Here is an 18,715-nt window from a genome sequence, read left to right on the forward strand (position 1 = left end):
AACAAAGTTTTTGTGAAAATCGACACTCGAACTTTCAAGTCTTTACTACTTGGACATCTTAATACATTTGCCACACAATCAACACTAAGTTAAATCATCTTAATTTAATTATTCTTTTGATTCTTATATTTGTGGCAATTTTTTGTTTTACTCCCAATAACTAATCTTTGATTATATTTGATAAATCATTTCAGTTAATTTTTAACTTTTTTATTAGTAAAACAAATTATTTAACTATTTGATAAATAATTTTTTTAAGTAACTTCTATCATTTTCTAAAACATTACTTGAAATAAAAATTTTAAAATGTTAACTTATAACTTTTTATATTTTATTTTTATCTTTAAAATATTTATTCAATTTCCTTATCACCCTTTTTAAATATATTATTTATATTTTTCAACTGCTAATTTTATCAAATACTTATTATTTTCAATTAAGTTAAAAGTTTTCAATGCTAACCTGTTTTTCAGTTTCTACATAAATTTTTAATTAAGTTTTTTGAATATAGCTTTATGTTTTAATACCTGTGCGAACTTTTAAAAAAAAAGTAGTCTTTATGTCTATATTTTGTGGTAATTCTACACTACTAGAAAACTAACAATAGAAACCGAAACATAAAAAAGTTTATCGTATAAAGACAAAAACATATAGTTTTTAAACATGAAACCTAAAAAAAAAAACGAATCTACAAGAACCAAATAACAATTAATTAAGCTTAAAATGGTTCATTCTTATTTTAAAGTTACGTGCAAATCATCCTTTAAATTTGTCCACTCCATTTTGGAGTCATTAATATTTAAAAACTTACATTTGTGTATCAGATCTGTGATACATTATAAATATGTACCAATACCACAAAATACTATTTTTTGCTTTCAAAAAAAAGAAAAACTATTTTCCATGATATGATAATTTGATTTAAAATACTGGTATAAAACACTCCATAGTTTAATAATCTCAATCTTATCATAAAGTGAGGCCATGATCAAGTTAGATTCAATTTAAAACAATTAATTCAACTTAAATATGAGTTCAGATTGGAGTAAAATCGAACCCAATCCATTACTCATTGATGGGTACGGAATATTAACGTTTAGTGCTTGAGCATTCCACAATAAATTAAAAAAAAATAATACTAGTTATTTTGTACTCTTGCCTTTCTGGTCCATAGCCATAGGTGGCGTAATGACTAAAATCCTTTTAATAAAATTCGAAAGTAAGAGAGGGAGTTGCAACAAATATGAATATGCATTGCCTCCTTTTTTCTTTTTTTTTTCAAAAGGGCGGGAAAGTTAGGTTTTTTTATTTTTTATTTTTAAATTTGAATACTTTTTAATTTTTGGTGAACCAAAACCAAAAGTTTGAATTTTCAATGAATGCATCACGTTAGTAGGTTACTTTACTTCCTTACTATAAATCCGTTAGACTAAGCTAATTACTTGTTTTTATCCTAATTTTTCAACAACCCCATCCCTATATGAATTAAAAAATATTAAATAGAACTCCTCAAGCAAAATAAATAAAAAGATAAAATTGTATTTTTTGTCCCTCAGTCTATATTTAATTTTGGATTTAGTCTTCCAACAATTCAATTCACGAATTGAGTCCTCCTATTTTGTAAAATCGTGCAATGTTGGTCCCGTATGTCATAATTGGATATTACGTTAATTGACACGTGTCATTTTTTTATTGGACGATGACTGACACATATTAAGTTTTGATTAGATGTCAACCCCATAAAAGATGAAATAGTGACACATGACAACATTATTCAATAAGAAAGTGACACGCAACCGTCAACGTCGTTTACTAACCGTCAACGTCCAATTGTGACGGTCTGGAGAATACCATTGCATAATTTTACAAAATAGGAGAATCCAATTCGTAAATTAAATCTGAAACTCAAAATAAATTGAAGGATAAAAATATAATTTTGCCTAAATAAAATAACAATCTACTGCTTTTCGTTTCAACATAATGAGTACGAGATTGGATTAATGATTTATTTAACACTTATTTAATGACAAGCTATGATACTGACCATAAATGTAAACTTTTAGTGTTTACATTGCAACTCTTATGATTTTCAGTTCATAATTGATCCATTGATAGTTCTTTTTATTGGTAAAATGTACTACGTACAGTAGTAAGTGTTTAGAATTTTCCCAGGAATTGTATTTTCCTAAAATCAAGCAAAATATAATCGTTGAAAATATTAATTTTGTTTGGTATATTATAAAGTTTGGAAGAATTTTATTATACATATATTTAACATTTTCTCAACTTCATAAAGATCTTAAATTCTTACTCTCGTTAATGATCAAGAAACATACCAGGAGTATTTTATAAATATTCTTTAAAATATTAATTTTCCATAAAAAACACTTTCAAGAAAATCATATCAATAAAAATCTAACCTTTTCAGTTTATGATTTATGAGAAACTGAAAAAATCTCAATATTAAGTACTCCCTAAATGATCTATTAAAACATAAAACGTGATCATACAAGTAGATCATATCTGAACACAATAAATTAGACTGTTGTTAGGTTCTATTCTAGCCAAAGATGGATTAAACACTTACTTTCACCGATTCATGCAAAATCTATTTTATCGAAGTTCATAAAAAAATTATTTTCCACGAAAATACAGTAGCAAGTAAACATAACAAATGTCCAACTCCACGTTTAAATGTTGAAAATAGCTTCTCCATCTCATTTTGTTTGATATTATAGTAGTTTTTTTTTGTTTCATTTTAATTAATTGTTATTTCATAATATTAATAAGATATTTTTTTCTTATTCATATAATCTCAATCCTTTATTCAGAATAAAATCTAAAATGTTGAAAATAGAAATCTAAAATATATTAACAAATACATAATTTTAATAAAATCTAAAATATTAATTAAATTTCTTAAGTTATTGGTCAAAATCTTAAATGTTAAAACAAAATAAACCAGAAGAAATTTTCTTCTTAATCAAAATAGTTTTTTCTTCTTCTCAAATGTTAGGCATAGGGGGATATGTACAATAGAGACCTTTTTTTATTCATATATGTTTTAATCATTTATTGTAGACTAAAAAAATAAAAATGGAATAGAATCAAATTAATATGAAAAAAGTGAAATGAAATTAAAAAACACATAATTTTTTTTAAAAAACCTAAAGTATGAATCGATTATCTTATTTTATTTGTCAAAATATATTAAATATTAAAAAAAAATAGGTTAGAAGAAATATTTTTTTCTTAAAATGATTTTTTCATAAATGTTAAGCACAGGGGGGGAATACTCCTCAAAAAAGGGGGGGATGTTGAAAAGGGAAAAGCGAAGGGGCAGAAATGCAAACCCCAAACAGCAAAGCGAGGGGAGTGAGGAAAAATTGTAGAAAATGGATAAAAGAATGAGAAGAGACAGATGGAGTCCACGTCAGGTATCTAAGCAAAGGGAAAGTGGTGAAATGAACGGCGCAGATGTTTCCATTTCAACCCAATCCTTCAATCGTGACCGTCATCATCAACTCATCACTCATCACCCTTGATTATTATAATTTTCCACCACACACACCTCATTTTACAAAACCACCCACCCCTCTCTCTCTCTCTGACTCAATTATATTAAGACTCTCTCTCTCCATCTCTTTCTCGATATATACCGTAAATCCAATCCAATTCCCAATTTTCGAATCTACCCTTTCTCTCTCTACGATGGAGCCTTCCTCGATCTCTCCACCGCCAGCTCCGCCTGCCACCGCCGTCCCCTTCCCCGCCGAACCCAACGACCACCTTCCACCACCCATTCCCGAACCACCTTCTAACCACCCACCCTACGCCGAGGTAAATTTCAGAAAACCCTTTTTTTTTTATCATTCCTCTGTTTTTTTTTTTCAAATCTAGTTAACTCACTCTCTCACCCTCACTGCGTTTGTTTTCTCTTTGTGTGGTGAAGATGATATACACGGCAATCGAGGCGCTGAAGGAGAAAGACGGTTCTAGCAAGAGGGCAATAGCGAAGTATATTGAGCAAGTGTATACGCAGCTTCCACCGAATCACTCAGACTTGTTGACTCAGCACTTGAATCACTTGAAGAGTAGGGGATTGCTCCAAATGGTAAAAAAATCTTACGCCCTTCCTAGATCTGTGCCCGTGTCTGTTCCTGGACCTGCACCCACACAAGGGACATCAGCAGTGCCGGCTGCTGTTGTTGCCATCACGACGACTCCGAGGCCCAGAGGTCGGCCTCGCAAGGCCCAAAATCCAGTTCAGAACTCGCCTCTGCCTCAGGACACTGTCAACGTGCAGGTTCAGCAGAATGCCGAGCCGGTCTGGGCTGCGCTTGGGCTTGCAGACGAGCCCGTGCAAGCGGAAGGCAGTGGCAAGAAGCGAGGTCGTCCGAAGAAGAGTGGCATCTTAGGAGCGGGCCTGACCAAGAGGGGCCGTCCTCCCGGCTCTGGAAAAAAGCCGGGCCGTCCTCCCAAGGCAACCACAACAGATGTTTCTGCTTCTGCTGGGCCCAAGAGACGTCCAGGCCGCCCGCCCAAGAATCAGTCGCAGCCCACTCTCATTCCCTTTGCTCCGGCTGTATCTGCCGCTTCCGTGGATACAGAGCACGTGGCAGCATCAGCTGAAACTGCGCCGGTTGATGCTGACGCGGCTCTCGGACCAAGAGCCCGTGGACGGCCGAAGAAATATGCTGACGAGATGATTGCTGCGGGCCGAGGCAGGGGACGGGGCCGTGGGCGCGGTGGCGGCGGAAGAGGACGAGGGAGAGGGCGTGGTGAATTGCCTGCACAGCCCAGAAAACCAGGGGCAAGGCCCGTGGGTCGTCCGAAAAAGGTAGTATACATATTTTCTCTGTTGACTACTAACAATTTGTTAATGTGTCTTTTTTTTTTTTTTTATCTGTGTGATTTTGGTGTGTGATTATGTTTTTTTTTTCATGTGTGCGTATGGATGCTTTAAACTATTTTGTACGTGACTGCTTTAAACTATGTACTAAAGATTGAGTGCATAAATAGCATTTATTGTTTTATTGATTATCCTATCCTCTGTGACTTTAATATACATCTCTTTAATTTTTATTTGGGGACATTACTTGGAGTGGAATTGTGATGCCTTATAAATATTAGTATATAAGTTTTCAAAAGTATATTGGGTTATGTAAATTACAAATGTTTTTTTTTTCAATTATTTTTTAAAAACTTTTATTAGATCCCCTTTGTCTGTTGTTACATTACTTATTTGCTATACCGTGGAGCATATGACTAAAACCATTGTGGCTTTATGTGTCAGTTTTTTTCCACATATAAAATGGTTTTATTCTATTTTTTGGGGTATCTTTGGTTTGAGTTGATGACGAGTGAATAGCTGAGAGTATTGTGGTAAATTCTGTTGAACATTATGTGAATTTTATGTTTAAACTGCCAGTTTAATTTGTGGAGTTATTGTGAACTGTGGAATTTATCATGAGTGAATTATGCACTTTGAATATAAGGCTTTTGTAGTAATAATGTCTGATGAATATGTGTGGAATTCTGTTTGAACTGTGAGGTTGTTTGTTTAGAAGGACTATTGTGATGTGCAGAATTTAAGACGAGTGTCTGACAAAAGTGATTTTATGTACATAAAATTTTATTGCAGGTCCTATTTTAAAATCTTTTTATGATTAAAATTGTTTTTGTTCTTAAGAGGCACACAATTTATGCGTTTTGTTGTTTTTCTTTATAAGCGTAATGTCTGTTTTACGAACTTATTGGTAGTATTATTTTGTTGCTGAAAGATTGATTGGGAAAATAGTTTTATTATGTCATACTTGTTCGACTTTAAAGTATCCAAAAATTGGGCTATGTATATTACAGTTGTTTTTGTTTTTAAATATTTCTTAAAAAAGATTTCATTGCATCTTTTATCTGTTTTAATAATGCTGACTGCATTATGTGGATCATATGTGATTAAAACAGTTTGGCTTTATGTGCCATTGATTTTTCAGAGAAAAAAAGGTTTTATTATAACTTTTAGCGAATTATGCACTTTGAAAATAGGAACTTTTGTAGTAATGTATGCTGAAAAGCTGAGTTTGTGTTTAAACTGAAAGTACACTGCTGAGCAAAAAAAAAAAGAACTGAAAGTACACTGCTGAGCAAAAAAAAAAAACTGAAAGTACACTTTGAAGGACAATTGTGATATGCAGAATTTGACATTGAGTATTTGAGAAAGAAACTTTATGGATTATATATAATTTTATTTCAAGTTATATCTTCATTAAAATTCTGATTCTTTGAGGCATCATTTATGCGTTCTGTTTTTCTTCTTTGTAAGCTTAAGGCATGATTATGAACTTATTAGCAGTAGTTTCTTTTTGTGTGTGTGGATACTTTAAAATCTTTTATACTTGGATACTTTGAAATATGTACTAGTTTGATTGTGAAAATAGTATTTATTATGTTCTCCTCTTTAACTTTAATATATATATTTTTTTCTTTTCCATTTTAGTTGGGGGATATTTACTTGGATTGGGTTATAAATTAAGAAAAATATATTGGGCAATGTAAGTTACAAATGTTTTTTTTTTTCATAATTTTTTTAATTATTTATTCAATCCTCTTTGTATGTTGTTATATTGCTTATTGCGTTACCCTGGACATGTGTAAAACAGAGTGACTTAATGTGCTTGAGTTTTTTCAAAGAAAAATGTTTTATTTTATTTGTTTTGGTATCCTTGGTTTGAGGTGATGTTAGGTTAATAACTGAAATTTTTGTGGTAATATCTGTTGAAAATATGTGAATATGTGAATTTTATGTTTAAACTGCAAGTTTAATATTTGTGATAATAGTTTGACATGTGGAAGTTAACATGAGTGAATTATGCACTTTGAAAATAAGAATTTTTATTGTGATGTCTGCTTAAAAGCTGTGAGTTAATGTTTAAATTGTTGAGTATACTTTGAAGGACTATTGTCATATGTAGAATTTAATGAGTGTCTGACAAAGAAATTTTATAGATCATACAAATTTTTATGTACAAATTCAATATTAAAATCTTTGTATAATTTAAAATCATTTTTATGAACTTTTGGGTAGAAAAATTTGTTTTTTTTTTTTTGGTATGTGTGTGTGTGGTGTGTTTGTTTATACTTGAAAATCTTTTGTACTTGGATACTTTACAATCTGTACTAGATTGATTGCAAAAATAGTATTTATTATATTATCCTCTTTGACTTTAATAAATCTTTTTCTTTTTCCATTTTTAGCTGGGGGATATTTACCAGGAAACAAATTATAATGCTTTGTAAATATTGGTTTATAAATTATAATTTCTGTTGAAAATACTTGAGTTTTATGTTTAAACTGCATGTTTAATTTGTAGACCTATTGTGACTTGTGAAATTTAACGAGTGAATTATGGACTTAGATAATAGGAGCTTTTGTTGTAAGCTGTGAGTTTATGTTTAAACAGTAAGTATACTTTGAAAGAATATTGGGGCATGCAGTATTTAACACGAGTTCCTGTAAAAGGATATTTATGGATTATATAAAATTATATGCACAAGTTCTATATTAAAATCCTTTTATGATTTAATTTTTTTTATTCCTAAGTATGTAATAAAGTTTTTAAAGCTATTACATCAATTTCTGTGTTTTTAGTCAATTTTTTTAAGCTTATTATTGCATGTCCTACTTTTTTTGCCTTTTTATTTTATAGAAACAGTTCTTATTCAGTTATTCACTTTTTCTTAACTGTTTTGGTATAGCTCCCCTGCATTGCCAATGGACCATATGAATAAAACCGTGGCTTTATGCACCGAAAGTTTAAAAAGAAATTAAAAGTTTTGTTTTCTTAGAAAAATCTCTTCAGTGAACTTTGTCTTTGGAATTGGAGGTGACAATAGTAAGTAAATGAAAATATTTTGTAGTAATGTCTGTTGCATACCTGCGAATTTTATGTTAAAACTACAAGTTAAAATTTTTGTAGGATTAATATTTTTTTAACAGCATGTAGGATTAATATTAATATGGCATGTAAAATTTATTTAGTGAATTATGCACTATAAAGTAAAAAGTATGTTCTGTTTTTTTTTTTTTTTTTTATGAAAGTATGCTCTGGTTATTTATCTGAGTTTGTGCATGTTTAAAATTGATTTTATTCTTAATTATACGGTGTATACTCAATGCAGTAACTATTGCGTTTTATGTTTAAATGTTTGAATTGTTTTATTACTTTTAGATGCCCTACCTTTTTTGTTTTGCTTTGTAAGTTTTATAGAAATGGAACTTTATGGATTATAGAAAAATATGTTCGAGCTCTATAACAATTTTTTTTTTTTTATAATTTTTAGTTTTCTTTTTGTTCCCAATATACTAATTATGTTACTACTTTTGCATTTCCTGTTAAAGTATTTGAATTTTCTTTATCATTTTTAGATTTCCTACTTTTTTTGGCTTGCATAATTTGACGGTCTCTCTATAATAACACTCATTTTCAAATTTGTCCTGTACATAAATTGTTTTCAAATTCAACCCTGTCGGTTGTTGCCGTTTTAAGTTTTAACACTAATAGATCAGTAAAGTTACTGTGAATGACAGGGATCAAATTGAAAGTGACTGTCATGTTTAAGGATTAAGGACCCTGAAATATAGTATTTTTGGTCTCTATTGTATACCACTTATTTTTAATTTGGGCCCCACACCACTGTTACAACCCCAACAAATGATGCTATAATAGTAATATCAATAGACAGGGAGGATGGAATTGGAAACTCTTTAACTAAATTGAAATATTGTTTGTATTAAAATCAAATTGAAAATGAGCATCACCAATAAGAACAAATAAATATATTTTAACTTTTTTCTTTCTCTTCCAAATTTTATACTATGTTCTTATTTGCATTTTCTATTGCATCTATTTTGGTGGGACAGGGTTCAACTTCTGCTAGTACTTCTCAAAATGCTGCAAATGAAGATCTCAGGAGGAAGCTTGAACACTTTGTAAGTTGAAATAGTCTTTGGTTTGAATTGTCAATTATTTATCATCACATTTTTTGAAGTTGTCATATTTGATCCTATGTTTCATGAATTTGCAGCAATCAAAAGTCAAGGAATCTCTTGCAGTGCTTAAGCCTCATTTTAACCATGAAAGTCCAGTCACTGCAATTGCTGCTATTCAAGAGCTAGAAGTACTGGGAACTATGGACCTCAATGTACCACTAAGGGATGAAACACTTCCACATCAAGTGGAGCTGCCACCACCACAGCCTCCAGTGCAGCAGCAGCAGCAGCCACCACAGCAGCAGCTGCAGCAGCCACCACAGCAGCCACCACAGCAACACCTAGCACCACAACAACTGCCGCCACAGCCACCGATATTTCAGCAAACATATCCTCCATTTCATCTGCCGCAGTTCCACCATCACCAGCCTTCGCTGCAGTTCCAGCAACAGCAGCAGCAGCCGCCACAGCCACCGCCACAGCTATTCCAGCACCAGGCACAGCCTCCTTCCCACCAACAGTTTCATCCTTAGGAATCAGGCCCAGGCTAGGAAGAATTACATGGTCCTCAATTTGATAATATGATGCTAGGAAGAATTACATGGTCTTCGATTTGGTTATGAACAATCTGAAACAAGTGTTTTAACAAGGCACATGAGGGGTAACATATTTGTAAAGCGAGTAGGCAGTAGCAGAACTGATTTTTCGTCAAGTGAATCGATTGTCCATTTAGTTTGTTGTTGTGCACTATTCTAGATTGATCCCTGAAGTAATTTTTAGATTTTAGAGTACTGATAATTCTGTTATTGAAGTAATATTTGTTTGACTTTGGCAGCTTTAGATTATTAGTCATATTGTTCATGTTGGTCTATTTTGTTGTTTTTAACCCCTCTTTGTTTTACCCCTCCGTTTTTTGTTCATTGTGTGATGGAATTTTTCTGGTTCTTGTTTGATAGAATTTTTATGCTTTGGCTGAGACTTAACCTTGGAGCAAAAAATATGCCTAGATAGATTGGTAAACTTCGTCAAAGTTAAGGTTAGATAAAAAAAATAAAAATTCAAGCTTTAGGGAAGATACGAGTTCAATGAAAGCACATCATTTGTTATTTCAAGTTTAATCATTTTTCATATATTTCTATTTAAAATCAAAATAACTATTTAATTTTTACAAAAAAATAAGGCTATATATATATATTTTATATTTAGCAAATACTTCTTAATTTGTGTGTATTAATTTTAAACATTGTTTTAGAATAAAAATATTTAATATTTGAAGTTTAGTCATATTTAAAATTATTTATTTATTTTCAAAAGTATATTTAGTGAGATCAAATTTAATTTCTTTTCTACAAACTTAATGTGCATTGTCATCTGATATATACTATTAATTATTAATTTCTTCATCAATAGAAAGTTGTGAATTGTAAATGGTCCATATAAACAACAATCTTTGATTCATATGTAGTGAAGTTGTCCTTGAGATTCTTTACCCTTAATTTGTTCGATAAGTATATTTCAAATTCCATTTTCTGCACTAATAGGGTCTAACTTGGTTAGTTAAGGAAAGTATATGAGTATTGTAAACTCTTTAATATTGTGTTCATTTCTTACTCTTAAAAAAATATCTATTTGTGCAATGTTCTTCCTTTTATCTCTTCAAATGCCTTCTACTTTTTCCGAAACCAATTTCATTCTCTAATGATATAGCACCTGTTTGTTTGGGCGAATTTTATAAATTTGATTTTCAATTATGTTTTTAAGGCACTTTTCAATTATGTTAGTTTTACAAAATTCTGTTAGTAGCATTGTATATTGACATTGCAGATTTTTGAATGATAAAATCATACTAAATTATGACGACAGAGTAGCTGGTGTGGTGTCTCAGTGCCAGAGCATTTTGTACATGATCCTTTATTTTTGGTCCAAACAGAGTGCAAAAATATACTGACCATAGTCCATTGAACAAGGTCGGTCATTTTATTTCACGATTTTGAAAATCCTCCATTAATTTTTTATTTTACAAAGTCCATGGATATTCTCCTGCGTGCAAAATGATGGTGAAAAAAGAGAGTAGAAAATGACTAAAACTATTTTTTTTAAAAAAATTAGACATTAATAGAGGACTTGTAACTTTAAGGATTAAAATATCCAACTCATAATCTCGAGGACTATAGGTCTTTATAAAAAAAAATTAGAAAAGATTGCGAGATTTATATTAATTGCATACTCTCCTTTTATTTGTTTTATAGTGATTCATAAGAAACTTCTTCATAACACTCTCCCTTAAATCTAATAGGCCAATTGTGACTTTCCTTCAATCTTCATCCTAAGCTTAAATTTGATTCTCAACTCTTACATCACATATTTTACTTTTATTTATTGTATAGATTTGTATTTCTTTTTTTAACATCGGTTTTGATACATATAAAAGTGTTGTGTAAAATATAAATCTAGTTATTATAAAATTACGTTTTTCCAAGGTTCCATTAATTTATTTGGTCTATCTGTGTCATTACATAGTTCTATGTTAAATATGTCTAGTCCTTATTTATAAAATATAACAAACTTTAGTTTTAGTCTTTTGAAAATTTTGTTAGTTTTGATTGATATCATTTTTAAACGATTTCTTATACACGTATATCAAGAACCATTCTCATATGGCATGTGAGGTAGCTTATCTACAAGCATGTCACATCACCGCAAAATAATAATAAAAATTGTTTTAATCTTTTGAAATATATAAAGATCAAAACTAACAATTTTTATTTTTTTTTTGTAATAATTTGTCTGTCATCCAATGTTAGGCACTTTGACACTATACTAATGTCATCAATTTAGGGGTGATTGGCTGTTCATATTATCTCTGTTTGCATCCGCATGTTTACTTTATTAGTTTCACACTTCTTATTATATTTCAAAAAAATTCATTTCAAAATATAAATTTATATTTTAAAATGAACTTTTTAAAAATGTAATGAAAGATGCATAATACAATAGCCTATTAAGTTTAAGTTTGAATCTAGAATATCGGTCCAAGATAGGTCCATTATGTCAATATAAAACACTCATAATCATCAAGGTTTTAAAAACGTACCTTATCACAATTTTGGCTCCAACCAAATTTAATATAATTTTTTATAAAAATCAATAAATTTATTATATATAATCATTTATGATTAAATTTTATATTATTAATATACCATCATTATAATTAAAATAGTTATAATAAATCTGAATATGATTTACTGTTCGTTTTTATTACATATTTTAATTACAATATAATTTAAATATTTAAAAGTATTTATTTACTGTATATTATAAATTTTATTTGCATAAAATAAATATTTATTCTGTGTGCAGTGTACCACAGGTTAAAATATTTGTTATTATAATTTTATTAACATGAGCTATGCGTTGAAGAGATTTTAATTCCTTAAATATAGGATCAAAGTAATTCCTTTATCATATTTTATTCTTTTGTAAAAAAATCACATTTTATATTATTTTTACTGATTACTGTAGTAATTCCTTTATCATATTTTATTCTGTTGTTTTTGATAACTAAAATGAAGTTAGTGGGAAGTTCACCTATGCTAAACAATTCACTGAGGATTGAGTTAGTTCATCTTTTGAGCAACTTATGTTGGGCCAATCTAAATGAGCTGGATTAACTCCTTTTAACACATAAAAGGAAGCAAATGATCGAGATGAAAGGTATCAAAAGAAATTGAAAATTAAATGTCAATTTTGAATAAATAATTTTATATTGAATAAAACTAGACAAATTTAATAACATATAAGCAAAAAAAGATTATACGTCTAATGCATTGAGATCGATTTTAGGTTTTATGTAGTATTTAATCCACAAATATTAATTACACTTACCTATCGGCTATCGACAGAGGCAGCGAATATGGTTGGAAAAAAAAAGAGTCATTCAACTCAAGAAGTTTTTTTTTTTATGCCTATGAATTTTATTTGCATCTAGCAATGACCGTGGTGGGAATGTACCAAATACTACCTTGATTGTGTTGCTTTTTTTTTTTTTTTCTAATTATATTTAATGGTGCGCGCTAAAAGTCAAAGGTAATATTATTGAAAAAATTCTAAGTTGCATATAACAAGTAATTCTCAATTTGTGGAGTCAACCTATTCAATTGCTTAGAATATAATTTTATCTTCTTTGTGTGGCTTGGTGCTGAAGATAAAGAACGGATATAAGTTGTAATTATTTTTTTAAAGCTAATTAAAATTATTAATATTATAATTAAAAACTAGTATTTAGGCAACAACCGGGAAAAATAATAAATAACAATCTTTCTAACAAATTAGAACATCCCTGATATATATATAACCATAATATGGTATCTGTGCAAGATTGACTACCATTATCATTGTTGGGCTGATGCTAGGTGTATCTACCATTATTGCTGGTGCACCCAACATTTTTTAAAAATGTCAAAATTATCCCTGTCCTTCCTTCTCATTTTAAAAGCTGTTTTTTTTTATCTTTTTTTAAAAAAAAATTGTCCCAACCATTTTTGTGCAGCGCTTCTTCTTCATTTTCTCTCTTGGGTCCGTAGTGCTTTGCCGTATTTTCTTTGTTTTCTTGCTATCGGTTAGCTTCAGTGAAGGTGAGGTGTCAATGTTCATTGTTGCAGTGGTTGGTTCATCGTCGGCGACATACGAGGTATGCATTTGTGCTGGGTGTGCATGAGGGTGGTCCATAAATCGTACGAATTAAGTTGATCCGTAAGGTTGATACTGATCAAATTGATCCATATGTTGGTATTAAGTATACGGATCAAGTTGATCCTTAAGCTTCTTGCGGATCAAGTTGATCCGCAACAAGCTTACGGATCAAGTTGATCTGTATGCTTCTTGCGGATCAAAACACATTACGAATCATCTCATTCCATTAGCGGATCATCTAAATCCTAAACTACCTCTACTGTAGATGACCTAAATCCCTATGCAGATCAACTACATCCCTACAAACTACACTACACCAACAAACATGGAAGCACAAACGCAAGGGAGAAGAACAATGGAAGAAGAGGCTTACCTCGACGTCGATGGAGCAGCATGAACAGAAGAAGAACGCGCACAGTCGAGGTGAAGAGCACCACCAACACGCCACCAACAATGTTGAACAACAACGCACAGTAGAAGAACAGGCTCAACAAGCACGCTGACAGCCAAAGAACGCACAGAAGAGGAAGTTGTAGTCGCAAAAGGAAGAAGAAGCGAAAAAGACACAGCACGAACGGAAAAAGAAACTGTTGGGTGCACAAATTTTTTTTAAAAATATGGCAGAGATATTTAAGTCTTTTCCCAATAAGTGTTGGGTGCACCAGTAAAAATGCTGAGTGCACCTAGCATCAGCCTCATCGTTGGTTAACATTTTCATTATTTTTTGGGGTGCCAAGCTAGGTTGACACGTGACATTACAACTAGAAATTTATAATATAAACAAATTTTTGTTAACCATGATATCAATGAAGTTGTTCTGCAAAAAGTAATAATAAATCTACTTTGGAGACCTTGAGGCACACATATATTAATTAGGATTTAAACTCTTGACTATTTAATTAAAATACAAAGTCAGTATTACTCACTGTTTTGAAAATCGGACGAGCCAGTTCGACCAAAAATTGGTCATGTGTTTGTTTCAACACTTCCTAAAAATTGATACGTCCTTAAACTGATTCAAAATTGGTCGAAAATCGATGGGTTAACTAATTTCTCTTAAGACTGTTCTTTTTTAAAAAAAAACTTTCAAAACGACGTAATTTTGGTTTAAAAAAAGAAATATTATAACTTATGACACTTTTAAGTAAAATTTACTTTTTATTGTTATCAATTTAATACATATTATGTTATTTTTTGTTCAATATTAATGAAACATTGTATTAAAAAAATATTTTATTAAAATCGATTCGATCTAGATTGAAACATTCATTCTTGAACTAATGTTTTTATGGGTTCAATTTTAAAAAATATTACCATCACTTGTGTCAACAAATGTTTGGTACATATTTTTTTTATCAGTAATATAAACATAGATAAAATAAGGCAATTGAATAACCTAAAAATTGTTAAAAATATAAAAATTAAGCACTTCTAAATTATTGTATTACTTTTACTTAACATTATTTCATCATATATATTATATTATGTAGATAGACAGAAAGAAAATAAATAGTACTATACGTTTTGGAAATATAACAGTTTACAATGTTTTATTGAAGATAAATCGATGAAAAACTAAAATAAGAAAGTAAGCTCTAGAAATAAAATATAATTTTTCAAGTTTTTATTTAAATTGTATTTTATTTTCTCTTCTTTATTTTCTACTCGAACAAATAAATTATTATAATATTTTTACATCATATCATAAAACTTAAGTGATTAAATACAAAATGTATCTTGTTAACTTGTGTCTTTATTCTAAGGATACTGATTAAATGATTAAAAAAATATATTTTATTAAATATCATATGAAAGTGCATCTAAAAATTGCAAGAGAATACGTTTTTATGCATTTTAATAAAAAATATTTTATCTTTCTTTTTCTTAACCTGTATCATAAAGAATTTGAGCTATTTTATTGTTTTGCATTGCTTCTAAAAAAATAATTAAGAAATGAAAGTAACACAACACATTCAATTTGATTAAAGGCGAGTAGTTGTTTTCCCAAGAAAAAATAAATAAAAGAAGTGAAAATAACACAATTCCAATTCAATTAGGGTTTCCAATTTCCATGGAACCCCAATCTCTCCCTTCTCTTACCTCCTCGACCTCGACGACAAAGATATTATTATTAATAACAACAACAACAACTCTCTCTCTTCCCTTAAACGACGACAGGGTCCGAAAACATGTTGCGACTTTGCAATACTATTCAAAGCTTTTAGTTCAATTTTTGAAAATCTCGTTGTTCATATTTGATTAAATTTTCATTTTTCATTTGTAATAAGGTTTTTCATTAATCTATTTTATGTTTTTTTTTAGTTTCAAGAATTTAATAAATTAATTAGCACACCAATTCAAAAAGAGAAATTGCTGTAAGCAAACAGAACTTAAAAGGAAAGAAAAAACATTTCACAGTTAGAATTAATCATAGCCGAAATCATTAGTTAATTTTTGCAAGGAGTGATGACAATGGCACGGAGTTTAATTAATTTTGGAAGAATAGTTTTTTTTGTTAAATATTTTGGAAGAATAGTTGACAACCAGTATGAGTAGATTGGAAAGAACACCTATTGAATTAATTGTACCAATTTTTTTTATGAATTCAAATAGAATACTTTCTAGCCAGGTTTCAGATATGGGCAATTAGTGATTAATTTCACATTTAAAATTGTCCACGCATATCATAGTTGGCGTGAAAAGAACATGTGCCATGACAGTGTCTAGAATTAAACAACATATTTAAATATGAATTATGAAAGCTGACATATAGGGCAATGAATTTAATTATTATTCACTATCCCTTCTCGCCAAATTTACTGCTATTAAATGTTTCATGAAGCGCTCTCATCAATTATATGTATATCTAGACTTGACCAAGAGTAATAATAATATTATTAATGTTTTTTTCACACAAATATTAAATAATACTATTTGTTGCATTTTTTTATATTTATTAAATATAATTAATAATTATTTTGATAATATTATTAAATATAATATTGATGACATATATTATATTTAATATATCTTAAAAATGTCATTTTTGATTAATCATTTATAATAAACTCTAAATATATAAAGTTTCATTTTTAACATATTTTTTCACATTCATACAAAAATTCGTGCGTTGCACAAATATCATATGTAGTACTAGTACATATAAAAACGAAGTTCTATACTTTTACATAAGTTCTCTCTCTTTATAACTCTATCACACTAGATAAATATGACACACACACACCCATATATATATATATATATATATGCATAGTTGAATATTTCAAAATTAAAGACATGTGTGAACCCAATTCCTCCTTATTCTTCGTTATGCAATGTTTAGATGAATGGTCACGTAATGTCTAATTCGAGGACAAAAAATCATCAAAAGCGGATCATTTTATTGGGTATTGAATGAAGGACACGAATCTTTACTTAAAAAAATTTTCATTCAGCTTGTGTTTGCTGAAATTGAAAATGAAAAGAGAGAAAAGAGAGGAAGGATTTTATTATTTGAAGTTGATCAATCAAATCCATATGAGAAATAACAGCCTAATATATATGGGAATACTTGCATATTTAACATTGCTTGAACTGCTGAGAGAGTAGACGTTAGCATGTTGCCTGGTTTGACTTTCCAAAAACACTAAAATGTTGATTGGTTTCTGAAGATAAGGGGAAAAAAATTTAAATGAATATTTCCCTTGAATAAAATTTATTTTTTATTGAAAAAGATCTCTCCAACATGGTATCAATTTGGATCTCATACATAGAATTAAATTAGATTTAAATATGTTTTCATTCTCTTAATTTTGGACTCTCAAATTTTAAAATTGATCATTTTAATTCATGTAATTTGAAAAAAAAAATATAATTTAATTCCTCAGTCTAAACACAATTAAATACTTGGCTTACATGTGAATTACAAGTCAGTTACATAACAATCTACTTTGATTTTGATTTTTTATTATCAAACAAGATTTTTAACCTGTACAATGCATAATATAATTAAATAGTTTGGATGTCTTTATTTGATTTTTTTTATTTAACTGTAAAATGAACATAGACATCTACTAATTTGACATACTTGAGTAAAAGGACTAAACATTTTTTAACATTATAGAAACTAAAAAAACAATTTTAAAATTAAAGAACAAAAATATATTCAAACTATTAAATTATTATTTTGATAAAACAAATAGTTAAGAGGCTGAGAAGCTCCCTCATAAACCCTCTTAATCAGGGAACCATAAGGTAGACAAAAGACAGAAGGCTAAAGACACACCTTTATATGTATTGGTGTTTATCCTGATCAACTACTTTTTCCATCTAACCCTGATTTTTGGATAAAAAGGATGCATCATCCCAACTAAAATTAACTTATCAAAGCTAAAAAGTTTGAGATGAGTTGAGCTGGGTGGTAATGATTTTTAGTGATCCAGAAGAAGTAAACCTTTGAAAAGCTCATGTGTGTTGCAATTGGGTCCCTATCATTTTTATATATAATAAAAGTATGGGGTAAGGATTACAAGAAGTCATTGTCCTTCATGAGTAAAGACTTGTTAGATGCAGACATGCCATGCCATGGCCAATAGAATCAATGGTCAACATTAAAGCAGCAACATAGGAGAATAAGAGCTTACATCTACCTCGATCTATGACTTTTCTTCCAATCTCCTACTCATTTTTTTTTCTTCCTCTTTAAGTTAATGCACCTCTTGTTGCCCTTTGCTGCGGGGTTCATCTTATTCCTAGATAATTAGCATTTCTAATTCTTTTTTACCATAAATTAATATTTTTAGTTTAGTTGATCGAATTCTTTGTATCCCAGAGTTCACTGATAAAAAAAATCTTTAGTCACAAGTTAGGGATTCTGGTTCAACTTTTAGAGATTTATATTTCTGTTAGGTTAAAAGAATAAAACCTTTATATTAATACACATAATTGGAATCCCAATCCCTTCCTCTTTACTTGTAAAGTTGAAACTTTTTTTTTTTTTTTTGGGTGTGCAGATTGTAAATTGAACATTGAAAC

The 18,715-nt window shown here is 29.8% G+C and overlaps 1 protein-coding gene across 1 annotated transcript; it reads left to right on the plus strand.

Annotated features, from left to right (window-relative positions):
* The first annotated feature begins 3,591 nt into the window (after positions 1–3,591).
* On the plus strand, positions 3,592–9,860 carry LOC114368785 (atrophin-1-like). The gene is made up of 4 exons (XM_028326039.1): positions 3,592–3,840; positions 3,953–4,840; positions 8,921–8,989; positions 9,085–9,860. The coding sequence occupies exons 1-4, from the start codon at positions 3,712–3,714 to the stop codon at positions 9,520–9,522; spliced, it is 1,524 nt and encodes a 507-aa protein (XP_028181840.1). The 5' UTR covers positions 3,592–3,711; the 3' UTR covers positions 9,523–9,860.
* Positions 9,861–18,715: the final 8,855 nt, after the last annotated feature.

This window comes from Glycine soja, chromosome 9, assembly GCF_004193775.1.
Source record: "Glycine soja cultivar W05 chromosome 9, ASM419377v2, whole genome shotgun sequence".
Classification (NCBI taxonomy): domain Eukaryota; kingdom Viridiplantae; phylum Streptophyta; class Magnoliopsida; order Fabales; family Fabaceae; genus Glycine; species Glycine soja.

Bases quoted from the DNA above. Each gene is read 5' to 3' on its own strand.
- LOC114368785 (XM_028326039.1), top strand. From the start codon at position 3,712: ATGGAGCCTTCCTCGATCTCTCCACCGCCAGCTCCGCCTGCCACCGCC. The intron at 3,841-3,952 runs GTAAATTTCAGA...TGTGTGGTGAAG, and splicing joins ACCACCCACCCTACGCCGAG to ATGATATACACGGCAATCGA. The intron at 4,841-8,920 runs GTAGTATACATA...TTGGTGGGACAG, and splicing joins CCGTGGGTCGTCCGAAAAAG to GGTTCAACTTCTGCTAGTAC.